Genomic DNA, 13850 nt, shown 5'->3' on the forward strand with positions numbered 1-13850 from the left:
ATGCATTGGGGGGACATGGGGGGCACGGGGGACACGTTGGGGGATGTATGGGGGAGGTGACCTTCGCTGAGATTGTCACCCCCTTCAACATCGACCGGTACGGGGGGGGGTGTATGGGATGGGAATGTTTATGGGGAATGGGGACAAGGGATGGGACATGGGACATGGGGGGGGACATAAGGGGGGCAGGGGAGCACATAGGGGGATGTGGGGACATATGGGGGACATGGGGGACATGGGGAGGACATAAGGGGAGACAGAGGGGCATGGGGGGCACGTTGGGGGACGTATGGGGGAGGTGTATGGGATGGGAGTGTTTGTTGGGGACAGGGACAAGGGATGGGACTGGCATGTGGGGGGGACATATGGGGGACAGGGGGACATATAGGGGATGTGGCGGAATGGGGACATGGGGGGTATATGGGTATGGGGGACATGGGGAGGACGTAAGGGGAGACAAAGGGGACATAGTGGGGCATGGGGGGGACATGAGGGGCACAGAGGACGCGTTGGGGGATGTATGGGGGAGGTGTGTGGGACGGGAGTGTTTGGGGGGGATGAGGACAAGGGGTGGGACATGGGGGGACAGGGGGCACATGGGGGATGTGGGGGGGCATATGGGGGACAGGGAGTGACATGGGGGGGACATGGGGCAGATATGGGGGACATGGGGGATGTGGGGGGACAGGGGGACATGGGGGGTGTATGGAGGGAAGACGTAAGGGGAGACAAGGGGGGACGGGGGCAGGGGGCACATGTGGGGGACGTATTGGGGGCAGGGGACATTGGGGGGACGTGTATGGGGGCAGGGATGCTTTTGGGGGTGGGGGGGACACGGGGCATAAGGGGGAAGAGGGTTGGGGGAAAAGGGAACACTGGGGGGGCACAAATGGGACATGGGAGCATGGGGGGGACGTGGGGACATCTGGGGGTGTGCGGGGACAGGGATGGAGCGGGGGGGACATGGGGGTCGTTTATGGGACGTGGGGGTTGTAGGGGGGATCCGGGGGGATGTGTGGGGACACGGGGCCGTGTGGGGACACTTGGGGACCCCCCGGTGCCCCCCCCCAGGCTGCAGGAGCTGGTGCGGCGGGGGAACAGCCAGTACCCGGGGGCCAAGTACATCATTAGGGACAACGGGGACCGCATCGACCTGCGCTTCCACCCCAAACCCAGCGACCTGCACCTGCAGACCGGCTACAAGGTGCCACGGCCCCAAAACCCGCTGCGGGGTTTGGGGGAGCCCCAGGGGATTTGGGGGGGGGCCGGGAGCCGGTTTTGGGGGTTCTAAAGGTGGTGGGGTTTGGAGGGGAGCGGGGGGTTTGGGGTGTGGGGGGAGCTTTGTGTGGTCGGGGTCGGTCTTTGTGTTGTAGGGCCAGTTCCATCGTTTTGGGGTTTTGAAAGGAACGGGGGGATTTGGGGAGAAACGTTGGGTTTCAGGGGTTTCACGGAGGTCTGAAATTTAGGGCTTGGTCCTTGGGTTCATGGGGGGAGCTTTGGGTTTGGGGAGTCCCTGCTTTGGGGTTTCCTGAGAAGTGGTGAGCGTTTGGGGTGGTGTAATGGGGTTTGGGGTGTTGAAAGGCAGTGGTTTTAGGGGGAGCCCCCCAGTTTTGGTCCCCCTTTGGGGTTTGCAGAGAGCCCCGGGGGCTTTTGGGGTCCGGGAGCCAATTTGGGGGGTTTTAATGATGGTGGGGTTTGGAGGGGAGCGTTGGGTTTGGGGTGTGGGGGGAGCTTCGTGTGGTCGGGGTTGGTCCTTCTGCTGTAGGGCCGGTCCCTTCACTTTGGGGTTTTTGAAGGATTGCAGGAATTTGGGGAAAAACATTGAGGTTTAGGGGTTCCAGAGAGCTCTGGGTTTTAGGGATCAATTTTTGGGTTTGAGCTTTGGGTTCGGGGAATCCCTGGTTTTGGGGTTTCCTGAGGAGCGGTGAGCGTTTGGGGTGTAGCGGTGGGATTTTGGGTGTCAAAACGCAGCGGTTTTACTGGGGAGCCCCCAGTTTTAGGGGGAACCCTCCCGGTTTGGGGTTTTTGGGGTGACGCGGGCTGTGTCCCCAGGTGGAGCGGCACATGTGTGACGGGGACATCGTCATCTTCAACCGGCAGCCCACGCTGCACAAGATGTCCATGATGGGGCACCGCGTGCGCATCCTGCCCTGGTCCACCTTCCGCCTCAACCTCAGGTACACAAACGGCCCCAAAGCCTCAAAACGACCCCCAAAATGGCCCCAAAATCCCCCAAAATGGCCCTGCAGGCCCAAAATGGCTCCATGACCCCGAAACCCTAAAATGACCCCACAACCCCTCCAAAAATGGCCCTGCAGCACCAAAACGGCCCCAAAAGCACAAAATGCCCCCACAACGACCCCAAAAATGGCCCCAAAATCCCCAAAAATGGCCCTGCAGGCCCAAAATGGCTCCATGATCCCAAAACAGCTCCAAAACCCCAGAATGACCCCACAACTCCCCCAAAAGTGGCCCTGTAGCCCCAAAACAGCCCCAAAAGCACAAAATGACCCCACAACTCCCCCCAAAAATGGCTCCATGACCCCACAACAGCTCCAATACCCCAAAATGGCCCCACAACTCCCCCAAAAGTGGCCCTGTGACCCCAAAACAGTGCCGAAACCCCCAAATGACAGCACAACTCCCCCCAAAATGGCCCCGCAGCCCCAAAATGGCTTCGTGACCCCAAAACCTCCCCAAAACCCTAAAATGACGCCACAGCTCCCCCAAAAATGGCCCTGCAGCCCCAAAATGGCTCCTACAACTCCCCCAAAAATGGTCCTATGACCCCAAAACCCTGAAATGACCCCACAACTCCTCCCAAAACGGCCCCGTGATCCCAAAACAGCCTCAAAACCACTAAATGACCCCACAACTCCCCCCAAACAGCCCCAAAACTCCCCCAAAAATGGCTCTGAAGCCCCAAAATGGCCCTGTGACCCCAAACCTGTCCCGGTGTCCCCAGACCTGCTGCACGGTAGGTATGCAGTGTCCCTAAATTGTCACCATGTCCCCAAACCTGCCCAGTGACGGGTTCCTGGTGTCCCCAAACCTGCTATATGGCCGATGTCCTATCCCATGTCCCCAAACCTGCTCCCTGACCGGTTGTAATGTCCCCAGACCTGTCCCAGTGTCCCCAGACCAGCTCCACAACAGGTTCCTGGTGTCCCCAAACTGGTCCCAGTGACCCCAAAAGTGCCCCGTGATGGGTACCCAGTGTCCCCAAACCTGCTCCAGTGTCCCCAGACCTGCCCTGTGACAGGTCTCCAGCGGCCCTAAACCTGTTTGAATGTCCTAAACTTGTCCTGCTGTCCCCAAATGTGCCACGTGATGGGAATTCAGTGTCCCTGAACCTCTTTGAATGTCCCAAACTTGTCCCAGTGCCACCAAACCTGCCCTGCGACGTGCCCCAAACCTAATCCCAATGTCCCCAAAACCACCCTCTGACAGGTCCCCAGTGTCCCCAAAGCTGTCCTTGTGTCCCTAAATCCACCTTGTGACAGGTCCCCAGTGTCCCTAACACTGCCCCAATGCCCCCAAACTTGTCCCCATGCCCCCAAATCCACCCTGTGACATGTTCCAATGTCCCCAAATGCGTTCCTGTGCCCCCAAACCCACCGTGTGACAGGTCCCTGGTGTCCCCAAAGTTGTCCCTGTGCCCCAAACCCATCTTGTGACACGTCCCCAGTGTGCCTAAAACTGCCCCAATGTCCCCAAACATGTCTCTGTTTCCCCAAACCTACCTTGTGGCAGTTCCCTGGTGTCCCCAAACTTGCTGTAATGTCCCCAAACTCACCCTGTGACACGTCCCCAGTGTCCCTAAAACTGTCCCAACGTCCCCAAACTTGTTCCTGTGCACCCAAACTCCCCCTGTTACAGGTCCCCAGTGTCCCCAAAGCTGCTCCAATGTCCCCAGATGTGTCCCCATGCCCCCAAACCCACCCTGTGACAGGTCCCCAGTGTCCCTAAAACTACTAACGTCCCCAAACCTGTCCCCATGCCCCCAAATCCACCCTGTGACAGGTCCCTAGACGTGTCCTAGGGCCCCCAAACCCACCCTGTGATGTATCCCTAGTGTTCCCTAACTCTGCTCCAATGTCCCCAAACCTGTCCCCATGCCCCCAAACCCACCCTGTGACATATCCCCAGTGTCCTCAAAGCAGTCCCAATGTCCCCAAACCTGTCCCCATGCCCCCAAACCTACCCCGTGGTGTATCCCCAGTGTCCCCAAACCTGTCCCCATGCCCCCAAACCCACCCTGTGACAGGTCCCCAGTGTCCCTAAAACTACTTTAACATCCCCACACCTGTCCCTATGCCCCCAAATCCACCCCGTGACGTGTCCCTAGTGTCCTTAAAACTACTTTAACGTCCCCAAACCTGTCCCCATGCCCCCAAACCCACCCTGTGACATATCCCCAGTGTCCTCAAAGCAGCCCCAATGTCCCCACACTTGTCCCTATGCCCCCAAACCCCCCCGTGACGTGTCCCCAGCATCCCTAAAACCACTTTAACGCCCCCAAACCCCCCCCGCGACGCATCCCCAAGGCTACCCCGGCGCCCCCCAGCTTCGTCCCCTTTCCCCCGCAGCGTCACCACCCCGTACAACGCGGACTTTGACGGGGACGAGATGAACCTGCACCTGCCGCAGTCGCTGGAGACGCGGGCGGAGATCCAGGAGCTGGCCATGGTGCCCCGCATGATCGTCACCCCGCAGTCCAACCGCCCCGTCATGGGCATCGTGCAGGACACGCTCACCGCCGTCCGCAAGTTCACCAAGCGCGACGTCTTCCTCGAGCGCGTGAGCACCCCGGGGGGGCTTGGGGTGGTCCTCGGGGCATTTGGGGTGGTCCTCGGGGGATTTGGGGTGGCCCTCGGTACCCGCTGAGGCTTTAGGGTAGCATCTAAGGGCTTTGAGGTAGCCCTCAGGGGATTTGGGGTGGCCCCTGGTGGATTTCAGATGGCTCTCGGTACCCGCTGAGGCTTTAGGGTAGCTTCCGAGGGATTTGGGGTGGCCCTCAGGGCATTTGGGGTGGCCCTCGCAGGATTTGGGATGGCCCTCAGTACCCCCTGAGGCTTTAGGGTAGATTCTGAGGGCTTTGAGGTAGCCCTCACGGGTTTTGGGGTGGCCTCTGGAGGGTTTCGGATGGCCCTCGGTACCCCCTGAGGCTTTAGGGTAGCTTCCAAGGGCTTTGGGGTGGCTTTCGGGGGTTTTGGGGTGGCCCTCAGTACCCCCTGAGGCTTTAGGGTAGCATCTAAGGGCTTTGGGGTATCCCCCAGGGGTTTTGGGGTGGCCCTTGGTACCTGCTGAGGCCTTAGGGTAGCTTCCAAGGGCTTTGGGGTGGCTCTCGGTGGTTTTGGGGTGGCCCTCAGTACCCCCTGAGGCTTTAGGGTAGCTTCCAAGGAATTTGGGATGGGCCCTGAGGCTTTAGGGTAGCTTCCAAGGGCTTTGAGGTAGCCCTTAGGGGTTTTGGGGTGGCCCCTGAGACTATAGGGTGGCCCTCAGGGGTTTTGGGATAGTTGCTGGGGGCTTCAGGGTGGCCCTTGGGGACTTTGAGGTGACCCTCAGTGCCCCTGAGGCTTTAGGGTGGCACTTGAGGCTATGGGGCCCAACAACCCAACGTGTTTATGTTGTGGCAGGTAGGATTTGGGGTGCTTTTGGGGCATCCCTAACCTGTGGGGGAGGCTTTGGGATAGATAGGGGATAATTTTGGGATATGACAGGAAGTATTTAGGGTATTTTGGTGGCACTTCAGACCCGTAAGGTGAATTCAGGACATTTTGGGACCACATTTGGCTATGGCAGAAAGGATTTGGGGTGCTTTTGGGGCATCCCTGACCTCTAGGATGAATTAAGGGCATTTTGGGAGCACCTTCGTGTTGTGGCAGGTAGGATTTGGGGTTGTTGGGGAGCATCCCAGATCTGTAGGATGTATTTAGGGCATTTTGGGAACACGTTTAGCTATAGCAGGTAGGATTTGGGGTGCTTTTGGGGCATCCCAGATCTGTAGGATGTATTTAGGGCTTTTTGGGACTGCATTTGGCTGTGGCAGAAAGGATTTGGGGTGCTTTGGGGGCATCCCTGACCTCTAGGATGTATTTATGGCATTTGGGGAACATCTTTGTGTAGTGGCAGGTAGGATTTGGGGTTGTTGGGGAGCATCCCAGATCTGTAGGATGTATTTAGGGCATTCTGGGAACACATTTAGCTATAGCAGGTAGGATTTGGGGTGCTTTGGGGGCATCCCAACTCTGTAGGATGTATTTAGGGCATTTTGGGACCACGTTTGGTTATGGCAGGTAAGATTTGGGGTGCTTTGGGGGCATGCCTGACCTGCAGGATGTATTTAGGACATTTGGGGAGCACCTTTGTGTTGTGGCAAGTAGGATTTGGAGTGCTTTGGGGGCATCCCTGACCTCTAGGATGTATTTAGGGCATTTGGGGACCATGTTTGGGTATGGCAGAAAGGATTTGGGGTGCTTGTGGTGCATCCTTGACCTGCAGGATGTATTTAGGGCGTTTTGGGAGCACCTTTGTGTTGTGGCAGGTAGGATTTGGGGGACATCCCTGACCAATAGGATGTATTTAGGGCATTTTGGGACCACATTTTGTTATGGCAGGTAGGATTTGGGGTGCTTTTGGGGCATCCCAGATGTGTAGGATGTATTTAGGGCATTTGGGGAGCATCTTTGTGTTGTGGCAGGTAGGATTTAGGGTACTTTAGGGGCATCCCTGACCTGTAGGATATATTTAGGGCATTTTGGGAGCACCTTTGTGTAGTGGCAAGTAGGATTTAGGGTACTTTTGGGGCATCCCAGATGTGTAGGATGTATTTATGGCATTTGAGGAACATCTTTGTGTAGTGGCAGGTAGGATTTGGGGTACATTTGGGGCATCCCAGCCCCATACAAACACTTGAGGCCGCCCCACCACCACTCCGCCAGGGTCCTAGCGGGGGGTGCTGCCCCGTGGGGGTGTCGGGGTGCCTTTTGGGGCCGCTGAGGGTTTTTTTTTTCCCCGCAGGGCGAGGTGATGAACCTGCTGATGTTCCTGTCGACGTGGGACGGGAAGGTGCCGCAGCCCGCCATCCTCAAGCCCCGGCCGCTGTGGACGGGGAAGCAAATCTTCTCCCTCATCATCCCCGGCCACATCAACTGCATCCGCACCCACAGCACCCACCCCGACGACGAGGACAGCGGGCCCTACAAGCACATCTCCCCCGGGGACACCAAGGTGGGCGCCTGGGGGCACCCTTGGGTGCTCGGGGAAGGGGTTGGGGGGGAGCTGAGGGGGGTTGGAGAGGCTCTGGGGGGGTTTTGTGGGGTTTTGGGGTGGTTTTGGGATGGGTGGAAGGAGCAGGGGTTTTGGGGACACCAAGGTAGGGCTGGGGGCACCCTTGGGTGCTCGGGGAGGGGGTTGGGGGGGAGCTGAGGGGGGTTGGAGAGGCTCTGGGGGGGTTTTGTGGGGTTTTGGGGTGGTTTGGGGATGGTTTTGGGGTGGGTGGAAGGAGCAGGGGTTTTGGGGACACCAAGGTAGGGCTGGGGGCACCCTTGGGTGCTCGGGGAGGGGGTTGGGGGGGAGCTGAGGGGGGTTGGAGAGGATCTGGGGGGGCTTAGGGGGGTTTTGGAGGTGGGTTTGAGGGTGGGTTTGGGGTGAGTGAAAGCAGAGGACACCAGGCTGTGGGTGCTTGGGGGCACCCTTGGGTGCTAGGGGAGGGGGTTGGGGGGGAGCTGAGGGGGGTTGGAGAGGATCTGGGGGGTGTTTCTGGGGTTTTGGGGGGTTTTTGGGATGGGTGGAAGGAGCAGGGGTTTTGGGGACACCAAGGTGGGCGCCTGGGGGCACCCTTGGGTGCTCGGGGAGGGGGGTTGGGGGGGAGCTGAAGGGTTTGGGAGAGGCCCTGGGGGGAGTCTGGGGGTGTTTTTGGGGTGGGTGGAAGGAGCAGGGGGCTTCTGTGGGGTTGTGGGTACGAGACTGGGGTGGGTGCTGGGTGCTGTAGGGGGACTGGGTGGGAGGTGGGGACGGTTTGGGGGGATTTGGGGTGTTTGGGGGAATATGAGGGTGGTCTGGGGGGTTTAGGGTGGCTCTAGGGGTTGTTGGGGGGATGCAGGAATGGTCTCGGGGGTGTTTGGGGGAATGTGGGGATGGATAGGGTGGCTTTGGGGTGGTTGTGGGGCATGGGAATGGTCTTGGGGGGCTTTGGGGGCTTTTGGGGTGGCTGTGGGGACAGTCTGTGGGGTTTGAAGCGGCTCTGGGGCTGCTGTGGGGACGTGGGGGTGGTCCTGGGGGGCTTTGGGGTGCTTTAGGGTTGTTGTGGGGATGGTTGTGGGGACATGGGAACAGCCTGGGGGATTTTGGGGTGGTTGGGGGGACATGGGGAAGGTCTGGGGGGCTTTTGGGGTGGCTCTGAGGAGCTGCAGGGTTTCAGCGTGGAAGCACCGAGCGGATGAAGAGATCCTGAGGGCTTTGCGAGGAAACCCGGGGGCACCCTTGGGTGTGTGCCGGGTGCTGGGGGGGTTGCGGATCCCCCCCTGAAGCCCCCCGCCCTATTTGCAGGTGATCGTGGAGAACGGGGAGCTGATCATGGGCATCCTGTGCAAGAAGTCCCTGGGCACGTCGGCCGGCTCGCTGGTGCACATCTCCTACCTGGAGATGGGCCACGACACCACCCGCCTCTTCTACAGCAACATCCAGACCGTCATCAACAACTGGCTGCTCATCGAGGGTCCGTGGGGCACAGGGTTTGGGGGCGCGGGGGGGGCCCGGCCCCATTTTGGGGCCAAAACGGGGTCCTGGGGGCGCGGGGAGCCCCTCAGAGCTGCGTTTCCTGGTGCAATTGGGGAGCTGGGGGGGCTTAAGGGGATGCTGGGCGCGTTTCTTGGTATTGGGGTCTTGGGTTTTGGGGCCTTATAGGGTTGGGAGCTAAGGGGGGGGTGCAACGGGGTGGGGAGCGCCCCCCCTGACCCCTTCCCCGTCCCACCCCCAGGGCACACCATCGGCATCGGGGACTCGATCGCGGACGCGAAGACGTACCAGGACATCCAGAACACCATCAAGAAGGCCAAGCAGGATGTCATCGAGGTGGGGGGGATTTTGGGGGGGGCTCTTGGGGATTTGGGGGGCTCCTGGGGCTATAGGGTGGCCCTCAGGGGTTTTGGGGTGGCCCCTGAGGCTTTAGGGTGGCCTTTTGGGGGGCTTTCGGGGCATTTGGGGAGGCTCCCCTGGGGTTTTGGGGGTGTTTTGGGGGGCTGATCCCCAGGGTTTTGGGGACCACTCCCTGAGCCTTTGGGGGCATTTTTGGGGCTGCTCCCTGGGCATTTTGGGGACCAGTTCCTGGGGTTTTAGGGCCATTTTTGGGGCTGCTCCCTAGCGTTTTGGGGGCTGCTCCCTGGGCATTTTGCGGACCAGTTCCTAGGGTTTTAGGGGTGTTTTGGGGGGCTGCTCCCCGGGGTTTTCGGGAGCTGCTCCCTGGGGTCTTGGGGGCCGCTCCCCAGGGTTTTGGGGCGCCCCACTGACGTTGTGGGGTCGCAGGTGATCGAGAAGGCTCACAACAACGAGCTGGAGCCCACGCCGGGGAACACGCTGCGGCAAACCTTCGAGAACCAGGTGAACCGCATCCTCAACGACGCCCGCGACAAGACGGGCTCCTCCGCCCAGAAATCCCTCTCCGAGTACAACAACTTCAAGTCCATGGTGGTGTCGGGCGCCAAGGGCTCCAAGATCAACATCTCCCAGGTACGGGGGGGGCTTCTGGGGGCTTTTGTGGGGTCTGGAGGTGGGCAGGAGGATCTCAGTGGGGTTTTGTGGACCTCTGTGGGGTTTTATGAACCTCTTTGGGGTCTTTATGGGAGGCTGCAGTGGTGGTGGGCTCTGAGATCAATGTTTTCCAAGGTACGCTGGGGTTTTATGAGGTCTTGGGGGGCTTCTTGGGGTCTGGAGGTGGGCAGGAGGATCTCGGTGGGGTTTGGGATGGTTCCTGGGGGGTTTGGGCACCTCTGTGGGGTCTTTATGGGATGCTGTGGTTCTGGTGGGCACCAAGAGCTCCAAGATCAACGTTTTCCAAGGTACGTGGGGGTCTTGGGGGGGCTTCTGTGGGGTCTGGAGGTGGTCAGGAGGTTCTCAGTGGGATTTTGTGAACCTCTATGGGGCTTTATGGGCCTTTATGGGGTCTTTATGGGAGGTTGTGGTGCTGGTGTGCACCAAGATGAAGATTTCCAAGGTACGTGGGGGCTCTGTGGGTTCTCAGGGGGCTTTTGGGGGCTCTGGAGGTGGTCAGGAGGATCTCAGTGGGGGTTGGGATGGTTCCTGGGGGGTTTTGTGTGCCTCTGTGGGGTCTTTTTGGGATCTGGTGGTGTTGGTGGGCTCCAAGATGAATGCTTCCCAGGTAAGCGGGGGCTCTGTAGGGTCTCGGGGGGCTTCTGTGGGGTCTGGAGGAGGTGAAGAGGACGTCAGTGGGGTTTTGCGGACCTCAGGGGGTTTTATGGACCTCTGTGGGGTCTTCATGGGAAGCTTTATGGTGCTGGGTGCCAGGAGAACACCTCCCAGCTACCTTTGGGACCCCTCCAGGCGCCTGAGGGGTCTGGGGGCTCTTGTTTTGGACCCCCCACCAATGATCCCACCCTCCCCGCAGGTCATCGCGGTGGTGGGGCAGCAGAACGTGGAGGGCAAGCGCATCCCCTTCGGCTTCAAGCACCGCACGCTGCCCCACTTCATCAAGGACGACTACGGCCCCGAGAGCCGCGGCTTCGTGGAGAACTCCTACCTGGCCGGCCTCACCCCCACAGAGTTCTTCTTCCACGCCATGGGCGGCCGCGAGGGGCTCATCGACACCGCCGTCAAGACGGCCGAGACCGGTCAGTGCCCCCCCGGGACGCCCCCGAGCCCTCCCCACAGGTCCCCCGGGGGACCCCAAAATCCTTCGGGGCCACCCAGCTATCCCCAGATGGCCCCCAGATGATCCCAAAGTCCTGCAGGACTCCCAAACTATCCCCAGATGGCCCCCAGGACCCTCAAATAATCCCCAAATGATCCCAAAGTCCTTCAGGACTCCCAAACTATCCCCAGATGTCTCCCAGGACCCTCAAATAATCCCCAGATGTCCCTCAGGACCCTCAAACAATCCCCAGATGTCCCCCAGATGATCCCAGAGTCCTGCAGGACTCCCAAACTATGCCCAGATGTGCTCTTTGGACCCTCAAACAATCCCCAGATGTCCTTCAGGGGACCCCAGAATCCTTCAGGCCCCCTCAAACTATCCCCAGGGGACCTCACAGTCCTTCAGGGCCACACAAAGTATCCCCATATATTCTCCAGGGTACACCAGAGTCCTTGAGGGCTGCACAAACTATCCCCAGCTGTCCCCCAGGACCCCCAAACTATCCCCAAATTCTTTCAGGGCCATCCAAGCTATCCCCAGATGTCTTCCAGGGGACCCCAGAGTCCCTTAGGGCAGCCCAAACTATCCCCAGATGTCCCTCAAACCCTGAAACAATCCCCAGGTGTCCTCCAGGGACCATCAGAGTACCCCAGGACCCCAAATCCTCCCCAGATGTCCTTCAGAGACCCCCAAACTCTACTCGGGAAACCCCCAGTCCTCCCCAGATGTTCTTGAGGGACTCATGAAGTCCCTTAGGGACCCCCAACCCCTCCCCAGATCTTCATGGACCCCAAAAGTCCCCCAACACCCTCACTAAGCCTTCCCCAGATATACATCAGGGACCCCCAAACTCTTCCTCAGATGTTCTCCAGAGACCCCTCAAGTCCCCCAGGAGCCCCAAGCTTACCCAGCTGCCCCTCAGAGACCCCTCAGCCCTCCCCAGATGTCCTCCAGGGACCCCCAAACTCCTCAGGATGCCCCCAAACCCTCTTCAGACGCCCCTCAGGGACCCCCAAGCCCTCCCCCTGGCCCCCCCACGCCTGACGGTGCCCCCTGCCCCCCCCAGGGTACATCCAGCGGCGCCTGATCAAGTCGATGGAGTCGGTGATGGTGAAGTACGACGCCACCGTGCGCAACTCCATCAACCAGGTGGTGCAGCTGCGCTACGGCGAGGACGGGCTGGCCGGGGAGAGCGTCGAGTTCCAGAACCTCGCCACCCTCAAACCCTCCAACAAGGCCTTCGAGAAAAAGTGAGCCCCCCCACACACCCCACCCCACCTTCTGGGGTCCCAAATCCCCTCCTCGCTGCAGTTTTGGGTCTGTTTTGGGGTCCCCAAGATGCTCCTCCGCAGAAATCCCGCTGCTTGGGCACATTTTGGGGTCCCAAATTTGCTCTTCTGTAGAGCTGGGCCCATTCTGGGGTTCCTAAGCTGCCCCTTCCCAGAGAAGGGCACATTTTGGGGTCCCAAATTTGCCCTTCCCTAGAGTTGAGCACATTTTGGGGTCTCAAATCTCCTCCTTCTTGGAGTTGGGCCAACTGTAAGGTTCCTAAGCTCTTCTTCCTCAGAGCAGGGCATGTTTTGGGGCCCCAAATCTCTTCTTCTCTGCAGTTGGGTCTGTTTTGGGGTTCCCAAGATGCTCCTCCACAGAAATCCCGCTGCTTGGGCACGTTTTGGGGTCCCAAATTTGCTCTTCCATAGAGCTGGGTCCACCTTGAGGTTCCCAGGCTGCCCCTCCTCAGAGAAGGGCACGTTTTGGGGTCCAAAATCTCTTCTTCCCCATAGTTGGGTCCGTTTTGGGGTCCCCAAGGTGCTCTTCCCTGGAACTGGGCACGTTTTGGGGTCTCAAAGCTGCTCTTCCATTGAGCTGTGCCCATTTTTGGGTTTCCAAGCTGCCCTTCCCCTGAGAAGGGCACATTTTGGGGTCTCAAATATCCTCTTCCCTGAAGTTGGGCCCATTTTGGGGTTCCCAAGCTGTTCATTCTCAGAGCAGGGCATGTTTTGGGGCCCCAAATCTCTTCTTCCCTGCAGTTGGGTCTGTTTTGGGGTCCTCAAGATGCTCCTCCCTGGAACGGGGCACATTTTGGGTTCCCAATGCTGCTGTTCCTCCCCTGAGATGGACCACGTTGGGGTCTCACCCCCTTGGGCATATTTTAGGGTCCCAAATCTGCCCTTCCATAGAGTTGGGCCCATTGTGGGGTTCCCAAGCTGCCCCTCCTCAGAGCAGGGCATGTTTTGGGGTCCCCAAGATGCCCCTTCTTGGCACTGGACACATTTTGGGGTGCCAAAGATGCTCCTCACTGGAACTGGGCCCATTCTGGGGTCCCTAAGCTGCCCCTCCCCAGAGCTGGGCACGTTTTGGGGTCTCAAATCTCCTCCTCCCTGGAACTGGGCCCATTTTGGGGTCCCCAAGCCTCTCCTTCCCTGGCTCAGGACCCCGTGGCGGGGGTGACCCCACACACCGAGGTCTCCCCGTCCCCTCACAGGTTCAAGTTCGACTACACCAACGAGCGGGCGCTGCGGCGCACGCTGCAGGAGGAGCTGGTCAAGGAGGTCCTGAGCAACGCACACATCCAGAACGAGCTCGAGCGCGAGTTCGAGAAGATGCGGGAGGACCGCGAGGTGCTGCGCGTCATCTTCCCCACGGGGGACAGCAAGGTCGGCACCCCACAGCACCCTACACAGCCCCACGGCACCCCACATGGCCCCCCAGCCCTGCCACTGCTCCTTTTTGGGGGTTTTGGGGTGCTGCCCCTGCTCCTCGTCCCCTTTTTGGGGGTGCAGCCACAGGCTATGAACCTTTCAGTGCACTTTAAGCACCCGTTTTAGGGTGCTCGCCCCTTTTTGGGCACAATCTGTGTGTTTTAGGGGCACGGAGGAGCCAGCACCCTCTTATTTTGGGATAAGGGGGAGCCTGACCCTGTCTGTGCCCCCCTGATTTGGGGTTACCGTTCCACTCCTGCTCCTCATCCTCTTTT

The 13850-nt window shown here is 59.5% G+C and overlaps 1 protein-coding gene across 1 annotated transcript in view; it reads left to right on the forward strand.

Moving 5' to 3' along the window:
* The window catches only part of POLR2A (RNA polymerase II subunit A), a 42974-nt gene that overhangs the window by 13967 nt on the left and 15157 nt on the right, over positions 1 to 13850 (forward strand). The window contains exons 8-17 of the mRNA XM_084501856.1: positions 1072 to 1204; positions 2053 to 2177; positions 4590 to 4800; positions 7024 to 7233; positions 8554 to 8722; positions 8984 to 9078; positions 9529 to 9732; positions 10628 to 10850; positions 11940 to 12123; positions 13359 to 13530. Coding sequence (XP_084357982.1) covers positions 1072 to 1204; positions 2053 to 2177; positions 4590 to 4800; positions 7024 to 7233; positions 8554 to 8722; positions 8984 to 9078; positions 9529 to 9732; positions 10628 to 10850; positions 11940 to 12123; positions 13359 to 13530 — 1726 coding nt within the window. The remainder of the gene's footprint in view (positions 1 to 1071; positions 1205 to 2052; positions 2178 to 4589; positions 4801 to 7023; positions 7234 to 8553; positions 8723 to 8983; positions 9079 to 9528; positions 9733 to 10627; positions 10851 to 11939; positions 12124 to 13358; positions 13531 to 13850) is intronic.

Source organism: Aythya ferina (assembly GCF_964211825.1).
Source record: "Aythya ferina genome assembly, chromosome: 34".
Taxonomy (NCBI): domain Eukaryota; kingdom Metazoa; phylum Chordata; class Aves; order Anseriformes; family Anatidae; genus Aythya; species Aythya ferina.